At 40.0% G+C, this 20967-nt stretch overlaps 1 protein-coding gene across 1 annotated transcript in view; it reads right to left on the reverse strand.

The window, feature by feature from the left end:
- Positions 1 to 8906: 8906 nt before the first annotated feature.
- LOC107534430 (hepatitis A virus cellular receptor 1-like) overlaps positions 8907 to 20967 on the reverse strand; it is a 31377-nt gene continuing 19316 nt past the window's right edge. Inside the window, exons 6-10 of the mRNA XM_087816090.1 lie at positions 18454 to 18555; positions 14820 to 14875; positions 11984 to 12092; positions 10612 to 10648; positions 8907 to 9579 (exon numbers count right to left, since the gene is read on the reverse strand). Of these exons, the coding sequence (XP_087672216.1) occupies positions 9480 to 9579; positions 10612 to 10648; positions 11984 to 12092; positions 14820 to 14875; positions 18454 to 18555 (404 nt within the window). The 3' untranslated portion in view covers positions 8907 to 9479. The remainder of the gene's footprint in view (positions 9580 to 10611; positions 10649 to 11983; positions 12093 to 14819; positions 14876 to 18453; positions 18556 to 20967) is intronic.

The following is a 20967-nucleotide window of genomic DNA, read 5'->3' on the forward strand; positions in this document are numbered from 1 at the left end:
ATTTTAATTTTAATTCTCTCCTACTGCACATATTTGATGTCCTCAGAATTGGTTGCACACTGCATGGATATGTCATAATTTGTTTAAATAAGTTCCCTTTACTAGTCAGGTCCTCCCCCAATTTTTACTACTAAAAAGAGCACTTTAATAACACCACTTCTGAAGTATTTTTTACAAAAATATTGAAATTGGATATAATCCAAACTTTTAGCTCTTTTAGCTTACAGAAAAATAAAACAATCTTATAGTCCACAATATGGGAATTTTAAGAACAACTCCCTAGTTTTTCAATAAGTCAATGGCATGAAAAATGTGAATAGTCACTATTCTAAATGAGAAGAAACTTAAAAGACATAACAACCAAATGTAATCTATAGGGGTTTTTTGGATACTGGTTTGCATGAATCCATTATAAACAGACATTCTGTGGGGCACTCAGAAATATTCAAATATGTACTAGTATCAAAGAGTTATCACAAGTTTTGTTAGGTACAATAATGGTGGTTACATAAAAATTTTATCTTATATTTCAAGATGCATACTCAGATACATAAATAAATAGCCATCACTTTAAGAAGTATCCTTGTCCATAAAATTGTCTAGACTATGTACAAAGAAATAGAAGTTATAAAAATGAACCAACTGGAAATCAAAAAACTTAAGAATACAATAAATAAAATGACTGAAATAAAAGTTGATGGATGGGCCCCATACTAGAGTGGAGATGACAGAGGACAGAAGCAGAGAACTTGAGGACAGATTAATAGAATTTACCCAATCTGAGTGATAGAAAATAGACTGGGGGGAAAATGAACCAGGTCTCAGTGACCTGAACGACTGCAACAAAAGAGCTGACGTTCATGCCATCGGAGTTCTAATAGGAGAGGAGGGAAGAGTGAACTGAAATAATGGGAAGAAATTATAGCTGAAAACACCCAATTAGGCAAAGACATAGCTTACAGTTCACAAGTGGGTCTGCAGCTCAGGAGAGAAACATGACTGTAAGAGAGATTTGGGGTCTCCAGTAAACAGGGAGAACATGCCAAGAAAGAAGCAAGCGGTGCAGAGTCCTGGGGGGCAGGAGTGCTCAGGGAGACAGAGGAAGAGGGCCCAGCCACAACTGCAGAGGGGCAGGGGGACAGCCAGGACAAGTGGACCACTCCCTGAGAGCAAAGGGGAAGAGAGAGTTGTAAGGAGGATGGTTTGGTCAGTGGGGTCAAATGCTACAGAAAGTTCACCCACATATGCTAAGGACTGAGCAACGGCCACTGCACTGACATGGACCTGCTGCCTGACAGCGTCACCGATGAGTGGGGCCAGGAGCCTGACTGCATTAGTTTAGGAGTAAATGGGAGGAAGGAAATGCACATTTGGAAGAGAAATAGTCGACTGAGAAGGAAGGGAAAGAGGAAGGGGAATAGCTAGAGAATGTTAAATGGTCAAGGGAAAGTTGGTAGGGGCTCCTGTTTGCCATGCTCGCAGGCAGAGGGGACGGTCCCAGTAGAAAGCCGTAGGCAGGCAGAGGTGAGCGTGGAATGTGCATACACCAAGGTATTCACACAGCTCTCAACGCCGTGCTCCTTGGTCAAAGCCCAGGTGCCCTCAGTCCAAGCTTTCTTTTCCTATGATTAGATCCCATAAAAAATCCTTTCTCCCACAGTCCCCAGATCACACATTCCTCTATCAATCAACACAAGGCCTTTCCCTACTCTTAATTATTGAGATGCAATGTACACACAATAAAGGTTACCATTTTAAAGTGGAGTTTAGCATATCCACAGAGTTGTGCAACTATCAGCCCTATCTAATTCTAGGATGTTTTCATTACCTCCCTAAAAAAAACCCATACCCATTGGCAGTCACTCTCTCTTCTCTCTTCCCAGCCTCTGGTAGCCATTACTCTACTTTCTTTCTCTACATATTTGCCTTGCCATTTTATAGAACAGAATCATATACAGTATGACCTTTTATGTCTGGCTTCTTTCATTTACCATGATGTTTTTGAGGTTCATCTATATTGTAGCAAAAATAAGTACTTCATTCCATTTTATGGCTGAGTAATATTCCATTACCCAAATATTTCACATTTTAGTTATTTATTCATCAGATATGGACATTTGGGTTGTTGACCACGTTTTTGCTATTATGAGCAATACTGCTATGAACATTTGTATACAAAATTTTTATGCACATATATATTCAATTATCTTGGGTGTATCCCTAGTGGTGGAATTGCTGGTTCATATGGCTAGTCTATATTTAACTTCTTGAGGAACATCTGGAATGTTTTCCAAGGTGGTTATACCATTTTATACTCACAACTGCAATGCATAAGAGTTTCAATTTTCCACATCCTCACCAACACATGTTATTTTATGGGATTTTAAAAATATTTTTAGCCTGGCCGGGAGTGGCTCAGCAGTTGAGTATCGACCTAGGATCCAGGAGATCTAGGTTCAATTCCCGGTCAGGGCACATGCCCAGGTTATGGGCTCAATCCTCAGCAGGGGGCATGCAGGAGGCAACAGATCAATGACAGCTCTCTCATCATTAAAGTTTCTATCTCTCTCTCCCTCTCCCTTCCTTTCTCTGAAATCAATAAAGATGTATTAATAATAATAATAATAAATATTTTTATAGCTACTCTAATGGGTGTGGAATGGTATCTCATTGTGGTTTTGGTTTTCACTTTCCTAATTATTAAGGATGTTAAGCATCTTTCATGTGCTTATTGGCCATTTGTGTATCTTCTTTAAAGAAATGCTCATTAGAGTCCTTTGCTCAGTTTTAATTGGTTATTTGTCCTTTTGTTGTTGAGTTGTAAGAGTTCTTTATATATTCTGGATGCTAGACTCTTATCCAAAATATGATTTGCAAATATTGTCTCCCATTCTGTGGGTTATTTTTTCACTTTCTTGATAGTGTGCTTTGATGCACAACTTTTAAATTTTGATGAAGTCCAACATCCTGTTTTCTTTATTGATTGCTCATCCTTTTAGTGTCATAACTAAGAACCATTGGCTAATCCAAGGTCATGAAGATTTACACTTACATTTTTGCCTACTCTTAACCTGAAAATCGACATATGCTGGCAGGGATGTAGAGAAAAGGGAACTCCTGTACACTCTGGGCAGGGTTGTCAACTGGTACAGCCACAATAAAAAATAGTGTGGAAGTTCATAAAAAAATTAAAAATAGAACTACCATATGATGCAGCAATTCTACTTCTGAGTATATATTCGAAGGAAACAAAAATTCTAAAAATGCTATGTAAAAGATAGTTGCACCCCAATGTTCATAGCAACATTATTTATAATAGCCAAGACATGAGAGCAACCTAAGTGTGCACAGATGGATGAATAAATAAGATGATGAATAAAGAGGATAAATAAATAAATCATATATGTATATGTATGTGTGTGTGTATGTATACACACACACACACACACACACACACACACACACATAATATATATATTATTCAGCCAGAAAAAAGAAGGAAATTCTACTATTTGCAACAACATGGATAGACCTTGATGGCATTATACTAAGTGAAATAAGTCAGACAAATAAAGGCAAACACTGTATGATCTCACTTATATGTGGAGTCTTAAAAATAACTCATAGAACAAGGAATCAGATTTGTGGTTACCACAGGTGAGGGGTGGGGTGGGGGGCAGTAATTGGATAAAGGAATTAAAAGGTACAAACTTGTAGTTGTAAGTATGCACTGGGGTTTTAATTTACAACCTGATGACTACAATAGTTAACACTGATGATATATGGTATATTTGAAAGTTGTTAAGAGAGTTAATCCTAAGAGTTCTCATCACAAGGAAAAAACATGTTCTTTCTTTCTTCCTTTTTTTTTTTTTTTTTGATATCTATATGAGATAATGAATTATTGTAATAATCATTTCACAGTATATGTGAGTCAAGTCATTATGCTTTACACCTTAAACTTATACAGTGCTATATGTCAAATAAACCTCATTAAAACTGGAAAAAATAAAACTACTCTAATAATAAAGTTTATTAATTAATAAAAAGACATACAAAAATCTTAAACATGCCTTATGCTACACATACACAATAAAAAATTTGTTAAATTTGAATGGAAGACCAGTTGGGGTAGAAGAATCAACATGAATTTTCTTTCTTAAAAAAATGTGAATCTATAGAGGTGAACTTAGTTTGATTTTTTTAAATCTATAAGAAACCTATAGCCAATATCTTACTTGTGAGAAACTAGATGCTTTTCAACTGAGATCAGGAATAAGGAAAGAGGTCCCTTCTCACCATTCCTGTTCAACATCATACTGGAAATGCTAGCTAATGCAGTAAGATAAGAAAATAAAATAAAAGGCATACAGTTAGGGAAGGAAGAAATAAAACTCTCTTTTTTCACATATGACATGATTGTCTACAAAGAAAATCCCAAAGAGTGGACAAAAAAAATAATCCTGGAACTAATAAACAATTACAGAGAGGTTTCAGGATAGAAAGTTAATACCCGAAGTCTATCACTTTCTTTTTTTACCAGCAATAAAAAACATAAAATGATATATGTTAACACTTATAAATATTTATGTATAAACTAACAAAATATGTTTAAGATCTATATTAAGAGAGCTACAAAAACTCTGATGAAAGAAATCAAAGAGGTTAATGAATGGAGAGACATTCATGTTCATGAATTAGAAGACTCAATATTGTTAATATGTCAGTGCCTCCCAGCTTGGTCTATTGACTCAATGAAATCCTAATCAAAATCCCAGTAAGTTACTTTCTGGATATTGATGAACTGATTCTAAAGTATAGAGAGAGAGGTAAAAGACCCAGAAACCCACAATAGTCGACACAGTATTGAAGAACAAAGTCTGAAAATGATGCTGCTCAGCTTCAAGATTTATTATAAAGCTATAATAATCAAGACAGTGCGCTATTGGCCAGATAATAGAAAAATAAGTCAGTGGAAGAAAATAGAGAAACAAGAAAGAGACCCACACAAATACAGTCAACTGCTATTCGGCAAAAAAAAAAAAAAAAGATAATTCAATGGACAAAGGGTTGTTTTTTCAACATATATTGCTGGATATTCACATACAAAATAAATAAATAAATAAACCTAGCTACAGACCTTACACCTTTCACAAAAATTAACTCAAAATGAATCATAGCCTCTAATGTAAAACACCAAATTATAAAACTCCTAGAAGATAATGTAGAAGAAAATCTAGATATCTTTGGGTATGGCAATGACCTTTAAGATATAACACAAAAGACATAATCCATGAAAAAAAAAGCAGTAAGTTGGATTTCATTAAAATTGAAAACTTCTGCTCTATGAAAGACACTGTCAAGAGAATGAGAAGACAAGCTAGAGATTGGAAGAAAATATTTGCAAAAGAGATACCTGATAAAGGACTGTTATGCAAAACACACAAAGAACTCTTAAAACTCAACAATAAGAATATGAACAACCTCATTAAAAAATGGTGGAAGATCTAAATAGACACAAAATCAAAGAAGATATACAGATGGCTAATAAATATATGATAATATATTTAACTGTTATTAGGGAATTAAATGCAATCAAAACAAAAATGAGATACCACTATATATGTAGTAAATGGTTAAAACCCAACACCAAATGCAAGCAAGGATGTAAAGCAACAAGAACTAATCATTGCTAATGGCAATAGGAAATGGTACAGCCGCTTTGGAAGACAGTTTGGTAGTTTCTCACAAAGCTAAACACACTCTTACTATACAATTCATCACTCATGGTTCTTAACCTGCACATGAACGGGTTAAAGCAGCTTTATTCGTAATTGCCAAAACTTGGAAGCAGCCGAAGTGTCTTTTAATAGAGGAATAAATAAACTATGGTACATCCAAACAATGAAATATTATTCCACAATAAAAAAGAAGTGTGTTATGAAGCCATTAAAAGAAAGAGAGGAATTGAAAATTCGTATTGTTAAGTGAAAGAAGTCAATGTGAAAAGGCTACATATTGTATGAGTCCAACTATATGATATACCTGAAAAGGTAAAACGATGGAAATAATAAAAAGGTTAGTGGTTGTCACAGGTTTGAGGAAGGGAGGGATGGACAGATGGAGCACAGGGGATTTTAGGGCAGTAACAGCATTCTGCATGATGCTATAATGGTGAATACATGTCGTCACACATTTGTCAAAACCCTTAGAATGAACAAGGCAAAGCACAAGCCCTAAAGTAAACTGCGGACTTTAATTAATCAGGACGTGTCAGCCATGGTTCATCAACGTAACAAACACACCTCGCTTGGGAAAGATGTCAGTGGCGAGGACGCTGAGTGCTTTGGGGAGAGGATAGTTATCTGGGAACTCTGTGCTTCCTACTCAATTTTGTGAGCCTTAAACTGCTCTGAAAATTAAGTCTATTGAGAAATGTGTGAATCAGTCATCAGCCAAGTATTTTTTAGGCCCAGCAGGTTCAGCACTTGCCAGGCAGAGCAAACCCCATCTCAGCAGTCCACAGTATAAACCAAAGAAGGTTACCTTAGAGCAAATCCTCACAAGCCAAAGGGACTTTCCTCCTTGCTTATTTTTACAACTTGTGGAAGAAAATGTTTAGTTCTTAGGAAGCCCAGGGACAGTCAGCTAGACAGCTGTGGGCCAGCTTCCTGAGAAGCTTTCAAAAACATGGCAGGGTCCAACTTCTTGTGCCCAGGGCTGCCACCCATATAATGCTGTTGCCATGGAAGCCAGGCATAGGAAAGATCTGCTGTCACCCAGCATCATGCCCACTTTGTTCTTCACCTGTCCCAGCCCGCTGTTGATATTTTTCTGTTTTAGTTTGTATCTTATATGCTTTTCCAGAGACCTTGTCACCCAGAACAAGAAAACATGCTCTCACCTTCCCTCGCCAAGTCTCTCTAGGTCAGTGATTCTCAGCCTCAGCTATGCACTGAAATCACCTGGGGAGATTAAGAAACTAACCCTATCTGGCCCCACAGCTGCGATTCTGATTCCCTTGGCCTGGGCATGCATAGGTGGCCAAGCTTCCAGGTGATTCTAACGTACAGCCAAGGTTGCAGAGCACCGGTCTCAGAGAGCCCTTGAGGTGCACACAGGCTCCAGCCAGCCATCTGAAGAGAGTTGTTTCTATCTCATACTAAGAGTTTTAAAGACACTCATCTCTCCCCACACACCATCCCCAGCACACAAAGAAGGTTCTAGGAAACGTTCTTTCAATTTATTCACCAATTTTCATAGATCTGTATTGAGCACCTACTACGTGTAAGCTGAGTGCTGAGAAACTGCAGACACTTCCCTCAAAGAGCTCAGTATACAAAGCACCACCAACCTACACATCTCTACCACAAAGGACTAAGTTACAGCGTCACTATAGAGTCATTATTTATGCTGGTAGTTTGGACAGGCTCCATTTGACAAGCCTTTGCGCTGTAATTCAACCAAATGTGTCACACATGCTAAGTAGGGCCCTGGCCTTGTGCAGAATGGCTTGAGGTAGACACTCGCTCCATGGCCTGGCATATTTGTCACCCCAGCCAAACTGGCTTTATTATATTAAACTTAGAAGAGTGTCACTGAAGCATGTTAGTAAATGTTAGTATAATTTGGTGATGCATAGCAGGTTTACCTCTTAATATGAAAAGTGTTTTGTTTCCTAAGAGTGGGATTCTTCTTAAAGAGATGTGTTCACAGGCCTTTCCATGCAGCACCTGTAAGAGACGGTGTCCATGTCCCAGCCTCATCTCTTCTCCCCCCTCCTCACTCACTTTGCTGCAGCCACACTGGCTCTTTTAGTCCTTGGAACCCAGCTTACTCTCCCTCATGAGACAGGATGTGATGCATTCCTTCAAGTGGCTGCCTTGTTTGGTTTCAAATGCCACCTCTTTCTCAGGAGCAGTCCCTGACCAACCCCACACCACTCCCCACAATCCCCACCCACATCCCTCACACCCCCAGGCATCCTGTAGCACCTGGAATTTCAACCAGGCATGATACTGCCTCTTGGGAGACATTTGGTAATATCTGGAAACATTTGCAGCTGTCACAACTGGAGGGGCACAATGCCCCCTGGTTGGTAGAGGCCAGGGATGCTGCTAAACATCCTACACTGCGCAGAACAGCCCCCACAACAAAGGGTTATCTGTCTCCAAATGCCACGGTCGAGAAGCCCACTCTATCACTGTTCTCATTCCCCACACCATTCACTGGTACCAGAATTGATGGTTCGGGGGGTTCCCTACTAAATGGGAGCTCCCTGGGAACTGGGTTTCAGGGTTGTTCTCTGCTCCAGCCCCAGCACCTAGAGGAGTGCCAGGCACACTTGACTCTCAAATCTTCCCCACCTCCCACTGCAGGTGGAAGATGCCAGGCCCTGACTAACAGATGAGCCTGAGAAAACAGGAGGACAGTTTCAAAATAAAAACAAAAATCACATTTATTGGTGAGTGTGCATACAATGAAAAGAAGAGACTCTCACACTTTCATGTGCTCACAAAATAACCTCCACTCCATCAGTGAAAGATTGGTTCTGCTACTTCTTAAAGACGTGCAAAATTTCCAAAGTTTAATAGATGATCTTAATTATACCCATGCCCTAGTGTCCCAGGACAGATTGTAGAAAATGAAATCTCAACTGTTTCAAAGGATCAAGAACAAAACTCATACATCCTACAAAATTGATAAACTTACAGAAAAAAATTAATATTAACAAAATACTTCCCCTTCCTTCCTTCTAAATCACATGACAATTTATTTTCTTCCCCTAGTATCTACTTGGTCCACTCACCATCCTGGCTTCTTCTAACTAAGACCCACATCCTGGTCCCAGGGAAAGCACTTAAAACCTTATATTTTCAGAGCAATGGGGGGGGGGGGGGGGGAGAGATCTAGTGGCAAAATCACACTGACTTTATTTCCCCATCAGGGAAACAAAAACCTATGTACCTCCAGAATTTGAAAACCTTGGAGGAACCAAAGGAATGTAGCATTTGGAGTTGAAAGATAAAAAACAAGAGGTAATCATGAAATGCTTCCAAGTGAAGGAATTTAAGTACCAAGTCAGATTTGCTGATTGTAAGTCCTATCCCACTGTTCCTGACAGATTTGGTGACCAAGGTATTTGTTGCCTGTCTACCTAATGAGAAATCTTAACAAATACAGGATTCATGAGGTCTAAAGAAAATATACAATTCTTAACTGTTCATTTCATACTTGGGAGAGAGCTCTGCTATGACCAGAAATATTGAGCCAATTTCAGTATATAAAATTAGGACTTACTAACAATAAGGTTGACTACACACTGATAAGCTAGAGACACCCTACCCAGCACCACTGGCCTGCCGAATGCCGTGCAAAACTGACAGGAAAATCATCCTGGAGCTCAAAGGACTGACACAGTGAGGTCTGGCCATTGCCTTCTGCAGTCAAGGGCCTAAGGCCTTAGAGGGCCCTGCGCCCTAACGCACGTTGTAAAGGTTGTTCTCAAAGTAGATGTTGTCACACGCTTCGTAGTGCACAGCAGTTGAATCTCGGGAAGTTTCAGTCTCAGGCTCTTTGCTACAAAAAGAATAACATGAGTAAGAGAAGAGCAGGTCACTTCCACATAAGGAGCAGCTTGTTTGTTTATTTGCAACGCCAGGGCCCCATCGCTCTCACGGTGTGGTGGGTGTTGGTCAGGGCAAGGTCTGTGCGTTGGCTCATGTAATTAAGTCATAGGAGAGACTGACGTCCACGGAAACAGAACTAGGGGTGATGATGGCAGCCTCAGGGGGATGGCTGTGAGTCAGAGAGACCTGGCTGAAGGCCCGAGCTGACTAAAGGAAGCAGGCTACTTGGGGTCGGTAGCAAGCAGTGGTTTCGAACCATTACAGGAGTTTGCTGACATGACCCTGGGGCAAGAGGGGAAGGAAAGCAAAGGGGATTTAAGCTTTAACTGAGCAGTAGGGTGTATTTACAACAATTTTACATCAAATGCCTATGAGGCCAGATAACAAATGAATGTAAAGGAGCAGAGCAGGCTGGGGGTGAATGACAGGGGAAGGGGACTGTGCAGAACCGGAGGCCCTGCCCCACCACAGTGCTTTTGCACTGCTTTGGGTTCGAGTTGTCTTCCTCCAGACCTCTGGCAGCGGCCACCACTGTCAGGGCTCACTCACGCGGCCCAGGACCCTGGCCTCCCTTCCCCGTGGCATTTGCCTGGAAGCAGGGAAAGAACCATGTGCATTTGCTTACGTGTTCTGTCTGCTTTCTTTATCTCTTTGGGATACAATAGGCTTTCAGTAAACAAGGCACTGAATGAAATCAGGAACAAACCAAACAACGCTTTCAAATGTAATTTCCCCAAACACGATTGTGATTCAGTCCCCTTACTCCAGAGGTTAGGGTTGGGTGCTGTTTCCGCAGCAGGTCCTGGCACAATCCCCGGGAAATGGAGAAAGCTAAAAGTATCACTGGAGTGTGTGGACAGCAGCGGGGGCCCTCATTAAACTAGAACTTCCAGGGTTCAGGAGAAAGGAGAGGGACAGGCAGAAAGTTCATTGTTTAGAGTAGAAGCATCAAAGGGCATTGACACAAACCTTTCAAGCTTACCTTATTTGCAGCACCTTTCTTTTCAAGCATAAATATTCTAAATTGGAGAGGAGTTAAAGAGAAAATTAAACAAGTCAACCAAAGAGCTCATAAGATGTTTTTCCTAAACATCTATGTTATTTCTGTTATTACTTTGATATGAACAAAATCTATACAAAGCCAGAAGCTAAAAAAATTAAATTAAGAAAAATCGTTTTTTAAAAAAAGAAAACAAAACTCAGACTAGGCTCTTCTCCGGTAACTTCGGGTAACTCCTTTTGACAATGTAGGAGCCAAAGAAGCCACAACGTGCAAGTTGTCTCATGCTCATTAATGGTTTAGTGTGTCACACACAAGCCCAAACTTACTTTAATGCAATTGTTAATGATTATATTTCATTTTTTTAAAAATGGAAGACTGTGGTTCTTTCATGGAGTCTGCTTACACACACACACCCACACACACCCCTGGTGGTTGGCTAGCTTTTAAACCCTTTACTCTAGCCTTAGCCCTGCAATCTGTTTCCCTTCCAGCATCTCACTTGCCTCTTCAGGTGAGTGAGTGTTGTAAGGCCCTCGCCAGTATTATCTGTCCTTCATGGGCACAGACACTGGGTCGTGAGGGGAGGAGGCGAGGAAGGCTGAGCAGATCATACTTAGGACAGTGGTTTGTTGCTTCCAAATCCCAACTCTACCCAGCAAACTCTTATTTCTTAGCATTTAATTTCTCCCATGGGAATTTAAATTTCATTTTTTTCTTTACAGGTCAATATTTTTAAGAAAAATAAAGAACAATGTTATGCCCAGCTGGTGTGGCTCAGCGGTTGGGCATCGATCTAGGATCCAGGAGATCACTGTTCGATTCCCAGTCAGGGCACATGCCTGGGTTGTGGGCTCGATCCCCAGTCGGGGCATGCGGGAGGCAGCCAATCAATGACTCTCTCATCATTGATGTTTCTCTCTCTCTCCCTTCTTCTCTCTGAAATCAATGAAGACCAAAAAAACAAAAAAACAAAAAACAATGTTATGAAGCAAGTAAGTTATGTGAAATCAAAATTATGATGTGTGGCCCTAGCCAGTTTTCTCAGTGTTTAGAGCATCAGCCTGCAGACGGAAGGGTCCTGGGTTCAATTCCAGCCAAGGGCCCATACCTCAGTCACAGGCTCCATCCCCGGCCCTGGTTAGGACGGGTGCAAGAAGCAACCAGTCCATGTGTCTCTCTCACATCGATGTTTCTCTCTCTCTTCCCTTCCACTCTCTCTAAAAAAAAAATGGAAAAAATATCCTCAGGTGAAGATTAAAGGAAAACAAATTATGTTGTGTGTGAAGCTCCTTGGACCCGGGCAGTTTGGCTCTACAACACTTGCTATGTTCACAATCCTGAAGTGACTTACTTTTGGTAATTACGGCAGCCAAAATAGTGAGCAATATCACGGCAGCAATGGAGAGTCCAATAGAGAGTTCCTTACTGGTGCTCCTCCACGTTTGTTTCAAGCATGTGTGCTAAACAAACAACAGCATATTGAAAAAGCATCTTGTTAGAATTATGGGTAGAAAACATCTCCTAAAATTATATACTCGGGCACATTTATCTTTACTGGCCCTTGTCTACTTCTAGATCATGAGAGGTAAGACCAAATCATCTGAGGTTGTAACCACGGTGAAATTGTCAGATAATTTGAAATTTAATATGTATTTGGGAATATTGGAAATATTTTACATCCTGCTTGGAGTGGGATTTACATGGGTGTATACATTTGTCAAAGCTCAAACTGTACACTTCAAAGGGTGCTCTTTATTATGTGTAAATTACCCATATTTTCAAAAGAAATCAATAAGCTATTTCCATCGCTATATTCTCTTGTGAGATTAAAAAAGAAAAAAAACTTGTTCATGTACAGGTTGACTTGGTGATGTTATCTGGATGTACTTAATTAATGAATTTTATCATTGATAGAGTCCTTATGTTTTTTAATTATAATTCAAGATTCTATGTATGTCTATATAAATGGACCTGAAAGGAGCTGCTCACAAACATGGCCCTGATTAACAGTTAACTTAAAATGCTATGCAACTGCATAGAAATGCAGAATTTTATTTAAAATCTCCTAGTGCAGTTTGGAATCATTCTAGAATAAGCCCAAAATATGCCAGGCCCCTCTACCTAGCTTAGCTCTAACACTGAAAAGATCCCACAGGGTAGATATTTGAACAGAAAGGACAGAGAGAAAGATGAAGCCTCTTACTGCATAAAAGTTTAATACTGGAGACAGAATCCCGGCTTTTTCAGTTGCTGTGGGACCCTCAGCAGGTTATTAAGTTTCTCTGAACCTCTGTTTCTGTGTCTGTCAACTACAGATTAAGTAGGGTCCTTGGGAAAGATACTTTCAGACACTTCCCGGAAAACACAATGAGGAATCTGAGGGCAACTTAGCATTTGAGCCATCCGTGTTTAAAGAGAGGGGAAAGTTTCTTTGGTATTACCGTACCTGTGGGGGGGCAACATGGTTAGATGGAACATGGGGTTGCCAAAGGAGGCTTTGCTTTTTTTTTTTAATACTATATTACATAAAAACTACATGTTTATTATAGAATGTGCAGCTAACATAAAGAAAGAAAAACTAAAATCAACCATAGTCCTAACATCCCAAGACAACCATGGTTACCATTTTTTATTAGATTCTCTTTTAAAATTTTCTGTCTGGAGTTTTTTCTTAACATAAATAATTATATATTCAATATATACTATTTTAAAAACTAGTTTTTTCACTTAATAATCAATAGTAACGATCTTCCTGTGTCAGTAAATGCACTGAAGCAATGACATTCTTAATGGCAATATGTGGGTGTGCTTAACTGATTAAGTAATTAATCCCTTACTGTTGAGGATTGAGGTTGTTTATAACATTTTCATGACTATAAATAACAGCAACAAACACTTCTTCCCATACATCTTCATGTATTTGTTCAATTGTCTCTTTAACATATTGTCCAAGTTGACCTACTGTAGGGTCAAAATATATGCTGCATGTTTTCAGGATATCAGGGAGCCCAGCCGGGCATGGCTCAGCGGTTGAGCATCGACCTAGGATCCAGGTGATTGGGGTTCGATTCCCGGTCAGGGCACATGCCTGGGTTGTGGGCTTGATCAATAACTCTCTCATCATTGATGTTTCTATCTCTCTCTCCCTCTCCTTTCCTCTCTCTGAAATCAATAAAGATATATTTTTTAAAAAAAGGTATCAGGGAGACACATTGACATCCTCAGACTCAAGGCCCCAAAAAGCCCACAATTTTGTTACTTCCTGTAGTAAAATTGCATCTAAATTGCTTCTACTTGCTGCCAAACCTAACTATCCTACAGGTAGCTGAGGTCAAAAACAAGTTCACCTTTCAGAATGTGCTTTTTTTTTAATTCAACATAAGTCTGGCCATATAGCAATAAAATAACATTTCCATAGTGGCAGTTCTGGTATTTAGGAGGCCTATACAAATTCAGCCCAAGCCATCAGATCAATCATGCCATAATAATTGGTAAAACAGTTCATATAACTATTAGTGTGCTCTTTGTTAACTAAGGTTAACAATATAAAGTAATCTGACCCTACACTAAATCAGCACATTTTGTCTCAGTTTGAATTTCTCTTATTATTGAGGGTTGTCATTTCTCACCACTTGTGACCAGTTAACGCCCTAATGGGTCATCCTACATAAGACATTAAGGTGTAGAAAAACTCTGCAGTGGCCTCAAAATTTCTCTATAAAAGGCAATCGGGTAGGAAAAGGGTACTAGGGGCCTATGGTTAAGCAAGCACACTTCCACTTACATAATAATTTTGTTTGGAACGGCCTCCATGCCACCACAGCAACTCAAAGCATTTATTTCCCTAATGATAACTGAAGTCCTCCTGGGTATGTTGTGTTAACTCACTCTCCTTAAATTAGTTCATTCTTTTTTGTCCAGGACAAAGTCTGTCGTGTGTGAGTGTTGTGTGTATGTGTGTGAGTAAAATCACTTTTCAGGCATCTCTAACAAACGGGTCTACCTATGAGCTTGACCAATTAATCAAAGCAGCCCTACTTCAGAAACAAATTCTTTTCTTCTTTGTGTCTTAACTGGGGAGAGTCAATCTGTGGGCTAGCCTTACAGAAGTAACCTCTAAATATAACTTGCTTCCAGGGAGACAGACAAGTGAAGATGGCGAATGAAACAGGAAGGAATTGGCTTACAGTCTCATTGAACTGCCAACCGCCACCTGATGGCTGCGTCACAGTGCTACTCCCATCTGCTCAACAAAAAGAAAAGTAGTTAGAATTATAAAAAATATTGAAAATTTGCTACAAACCCTAAGTATATTCACATTGCTTTCTGGTGATGAATGAAAAGTTGAATAATAAGATGACCAAAGGTAGCAAGCACTGCAAGAGTTATACCAAGTGACTAGTGTTTATTAATTTATCCTATAAGGTGTGTTTCTTAATCACTTTGTCATGGGCCCTGTGAAAGTGGACCACTTTTTCTTCTTTATGGAAAAAAAAAAAGCATTACATATGAAGTTTTGCCTACAAATTCAGGGGTACAGAAGACATTTTGGAACCAGGTTAAAAATGCCACTTACAGGTAGGTGATCAATATTTTTATGCCAGCTAAGAACTGTCAATGAGTGCCCAGAGGCCATATGCACATCTAAAGATCAAACTACTCTATTTAGAATGGACATTACATTGGCTTTAGATTCAAAATGTAAGTAGAATGTACAAAGCTATCTAAAACAGGGGTCATGTAACTCCTACATTATATGCCAATGTGCCTAGAAGTACATTGATCCAGAAGTACTTTAGAAAATACCTGTTATATAAGCCATAAGACCAATATATCTTATTCTACCTAAAATCCTAATATAAAAGGATATTATTCTTTAAAGTTTTTTTGGTAAAGATAATTATATTTATGTAAGTATGTAAAATGTTTTAAACGATAAAAATATCTTAACTTTAACTTAATCCTACATTTTAAATAACTAGTTCTTATAGATGGTCCAAACTGAAAGGGGTATAAACAGCCTCACTCTCTGCTTTCCTCTAAGAATCCCCACCCAAACTGACTCATAGGTGACCACTTTTATTAGTTTCTTGTTTGGTTTACTTTTCTAAATAATTTTTTATTTTTCAATACAGTTGACATACAATACTATATTAGTTTAATGTGTACAACACAGTGACCAGACATCTAAAAAACTTATGAAGTGATCACCTTGAAAAATATAGTGCCCATGTGACACCATACACAGTTATCACAATATTATTGACTATACTCCTTACATCCCCATGACTATTTGTAACTACCAATTTGTACTTCTTTTTTCTTTCTTAATCCTCTCCCGAGGACATTCTTTTACTGATTTTAGAGAGAGAAAGAGAGAAAAATATCAATGTAATGTGAGAATGAAACATTGATCAGTTGCCTCCTGCACGTGCCCAGACTGGATATTAAACCCACAACCTGGATACGTGCCCTGGCTGGGAATCCAACCCACTTTCAGTGTACATGCGCCAACCAACTGAGCTGCCCCAGCCAGGGCCCAATGTGTACTTCTTAATCCTGTCCCCTTTTCTACCCATCCCCCAAACCCATCCCAGCTGGGAACCATTGAAATATCCTCTGAATCTATGAGTATTTTTCTGTTTCATTTATTTGTATATTTCCTTTTTTACATTCCACAAGTAACTGAAATCATATGGTATTTGTCTTTCTCAGTTGGTGAGAGTGTCATCCCAATACAACAAGGTTGCAGGTTCGATCCCTGGTGAGGGCATATACAAGAAACAACCAATGAATGCATAAAAAAGTGAAACAAAAAAATGTCTCTCTCTCTCCCTCTTGCACTCTAAAATCAATTTTAAAAACTTTTTTTAAATGTACCTTCATCAAGGCCCATTACAAACATATATTTATATGTATGTATGTGTGTATATATGTACATATATATATATAAGCTGAACTACAACTACAACCTATTAATATCACCCATCTCATAAAGATGTTAAATTAGATGTTGTATGTAAAACAGTTAAAACCACATCAGATAAATACCAGCTGTTACTAAATATTATGGCATTATAATGGAAGGAGCAGTGGCGGAACACTGTGCAATGACTTTTCAAACATCTTGCCCTCGGTGAGCATAAACATCGAGAGAGGAATGCAACAACTTGCCCTTGCTGGTGGTGAAATGGAAGCTGTCTCTCTCCAAAGCAGAGCTATAGGGCCTCCTTAAACTGACAATGGCAATTAATAAGTCCCACAAGGAAAGAATTAAATGCGATAACTTATGAAAATTTCCTGGCACATACAACTGCCAAAGGTGGGTGGCGGGCCATATGACAACCAAAATCCCTTCCGGACATAACATTCTTTGTTAATGTACCTTGTTTTTAAAAGCAGCTCAGCTGAGAGCTGAAGAGCAGTTATAACAAGTCCTTATGCTCTAGCACTGTTGCTTGATGTGTAAACAGACCTAACATTCTTTGCTTATGTGAGGCTGCAGCCCATGGAAGGCTGACTTGGGCAGAGTGAGGATTTGGCTCCAGAGCCTCAGATACCCTGCCATGGTGGCAGCTGTCACAAGTCATGGGGACACAGCTGCTCCAGTGTCTGTTCCATCCTGGAAAGCTCTACCCGCACCAGGTTATAGTGACACGATATTTAGAAAATGATTCCCAACTCCTAGTTTCTTCCTGCTCACACCCCTACTGCTGTTGCCTTGGGTTTTTATCTATTTCTGTTTATGCATCCAGAAACAGTTCACACTAAGGATTCCACTTTCGAAAACAAATATGACCATTATTTAATCCCAACTGAATGTGTCCCTTTGTGACCCTCACTGCAGATCCATTTTAAATTAACCATCTTCCAGGAATGATTGGCAAGAGTTAAGCCACAGGGCGGGGCCCTACAGACTGGCAACTCCTGAATACTGTGAGTCATACACAGGAGGAGTCTTGCAAGGTTTGACCTTGTTAAGACACAGCACAAGGGCACACAGCCAGCTCTGCATTACAAAGGGCCTCAGCATGTGGCACTCCACACGCTTACCACTATGGGGCCCAGAGTTAGCTGGGAGAGATGACAGGCTTCAGTGCCACCTTCCTCCACCATGGGAAAGACAGGTCAATCTTCCCTGTCACCAGAGTAGAGATTGCATGGGACCTGCCGAGAATGGGAAGAGTGGGGAGACTATTTGGAGGGGAACAGCAGACTCTCTGTGGGGCACGCCTCTCTTTGGTGCCAGTTTGCTGTCCTCTACCCATCTCTAGGAGTCCACCTGCAAGCCCGACAAGGCAGCACAACAGCCTCCTACATGTATTTAGGCTCCGGAGCTGGGCAAAATGTAAATAGAGGTGACTAGTGTGGTCTGGATTTCATTGTTTCACAGCTCTGGCCCACGGGAGCAAGCCCAGTAATAAATGTGGAGTCAAGACCGGATCATTTGATTTAGAACATAGAGATATGCACCTGGATGTTCCCAAATCATACAAGCTAGTTATGCTAGTCAGTTGCATGTGCTCTGGACATCTAAGTAATAGTCGCAGTTGCTGTTGTGTTTACCCTTACCCCCACATAACTGAATCCCAAGTTCTTCATCTCAATCGTCCTCACAAGGGTTCTACATGGTCAGTGATGTTCCATCCATTTTAGAAATGATGAAAACAGAATCAGAGAGGGTAAGATATTTCTTTAAGTCACATAGCTGATAGGAGGGGCCAGTGTCAGCACTCACATCACAATATGGGCTTTTAACTACATCTCAATGACTATCAAAATTTTAATGCTCTAGGTCCTCAGGAAAGAAAATGAAGTTACCTGTTGGGCAAGAAGAGTCCAACGATGAGCTGGTCGCATTTGTTCCCTGTGCTGTGATAGGCTGGGTTTCTGCTGTCTGCACTGAAGACAATGAAGAAGTTTCTGAAATGGAAAGAATGAAAGAGCTCTGCTCTATTTGTGGAGAAAAATCTGCCCCCCCACCCCCAACACTAACAAAACTAAAATCAGGAATTACATTCAACTCTTTCTCAGAACTTTATTCAGAGATAACACTGAGACATTGTACTGCCATCTGGATGTTTCATTATCAGGAATAAATTTGATGTCGACAATCATCTGAATAGTTTTCTATAGACAGAATTATTTCACACTTTTCATACCCGTGGAATCTCCCAAAATATATGAAATCTACAACAGCGTATCTTATACAGGACACTCAATTGGGCTTTATTCATGCAAATGACATTTCACTTTCACAAAACACTGATCTGTTCTCCCACCTTCACAACAACCCCAACCCGGACTTTCTGACCTTCTTCAAGTTCACGATCATCTGCCCACACATCTTTCCAGGGAGCTGCACGTATGGACCGGCACAGGGCACATCCTCACACCACTTAACGCCTTGCACTTTCTTCAAGGTGACTGCACTGCCAAGGTCTCAGCTTGGTAATGATCCACAGCCCTCAGAGCCAGGCTCCTGGGAGACCTTGACCCGGCTCCTTCTGCAGCTGCATTCCGCTCCCTCCTTCCCCAAGACTGATTTCCTGTGTTATCTGACTCATCTCCCATTTCTCACCAAGAAGCTCCACTAAGAGTCCTCCGGCACAGGGCTATGCCTCACATGCCCCTTTATAAAATCTGCACATTCCCTCCCCTGAGAGCACCACAGAACTTTAGAGCAAATTAGTGGCGCTGGCTGGGCAAGAATTCTCAAACCTGGGCTTTCCTTACTGCCTCTCATTGGTCTTTCTCTTTCTTCTTTCCCACCATAATCTTCACACCTCAACATCACCCTTCCTTATGTTCTGAACCGATTTCATGTTTTCCTCCAATGCTGAACCCTGTAGGAGGATGTGGCTCTCTTGAGGAACAAAAAACAGGGCAATACAAGAAGGTCAGGTGACCAGAGTCTATCCAACTTGGATCTGTGCAAAAGACCTCTTGACCTTAGCTCCTTTCCCAAGTTTCACTTTTTGTGGGCATCTTTTTTTGCTCCCCTGCTCCTGCTCCTGCAACTTACATCCAACCATTCCATGAATATTTTAGGAAACTGGCATGTGCTAGAGGCACTGAGCACAGGCAGGGAGTGGATGGAAAGCTAACTGTCTCTGCACTGAATTAGCTCCAGTGTTCACCTCCTTCCTATACGATGAAGCTCAGCTCTAAACTCAAACTCCTCAGGAAGCTATCAGGGCAAAGATAAGGCTCAGATCAATTAATAATGCAATTAATACTCCCCAGGAGGCCACACAGACATAAAGCAACACTTTTCCTCTGGATTTCTGCTTTAAACAAAGTAAAAAAAATTAGGTATTTGCACTAAACCGAGTCCGCTGATCTGCACACTTTTGCAGGCACACACTAAGTCAAACTAAGTATAAAGAAGCTAAATCAATGTTGAGAAAGTCAACAGATTCTCTAGTAGTTTCAGCTGCCTGGAGCAAAGCTCTTTTTCTTATAAACTTTTATGGCTCTAAAATCCCAGTTTTAACCTAAAGCCCTCTCCTCCAAACTCAGATCATAGCCCAAATGCTTCAGATCCCTCCTGGTTAAATATACACATGGTTCAATGGGGGTCAAGGAAAATCAATGTTCCATCAGATTTCTCTGGCTAAGAGGATGAGACATCTCTGTTACTCTTCAGAATCCAGACCACCTCAAAGAGTCAGAGACATTGAACTCTTCACTGAAAGTTATCTGTTTAATCTTAGAAATAGAAGGTTTGGACTTAAACTGGTTGTCAGTCAGGAGGCCACACCATTTCTGCACCCATATGTTGAATTATTCTACATTTGTATTAAATCTAAATACTTACCTATGAGAAAGTTGAAGTGTGAAGCATGTAGCCAGAGTTGAAAAAGGAGCCATAAATTCTAAATCCCTGAAACACTTATAACTGATGTCATGATATAGCTTTTTTTTTAGTTTCTATGCTACATAACAAAATAAAGGATGTTTGAAGCAAAACTGTGTAAGTCACTGACTGACATGGAAAGACAAGATAATTACATAAAGGCTTTTTCAGTGAGGATGTCAGATCAGGACAAATTCATCCTAATATAACTTCAGTCTGCCTGGTAGAAGGCACCATCCAGTGGTTATAAACACAGCCCCAAATTCCAGTGAATGGAGACGGAGTCCTGACCCAACCACTTTCTAGCCATATGCCTGTAAACAATGAACTTAGACTCTGCATAGGTTCCCACAGCTATAAAATGGGATTGAATCACACCTACAGTGCATAAAGTTGTCATAAGAATTAAGTAACATAATATTTGTAAAGAACTTAGCCAATGGGAGAGGGGTTGGGGGTCCGGGTAAAAAAGGTGA

Source organism: Miniopterus natalensis, chromosome 4 (assembly GCF_054644295.1).
Source record: "Miniopterus natalensis isolate mMinNat1 chromosome 4, mMinNat1.hap1, whole genome shotgun sequence".
NCBI classification, from domain to species: Eukaryota; Metazoa; Chordata; class Mammalia; order Chiroptera; family Miniopteridae; genus Miniopterus; species Miniopterus natalensis.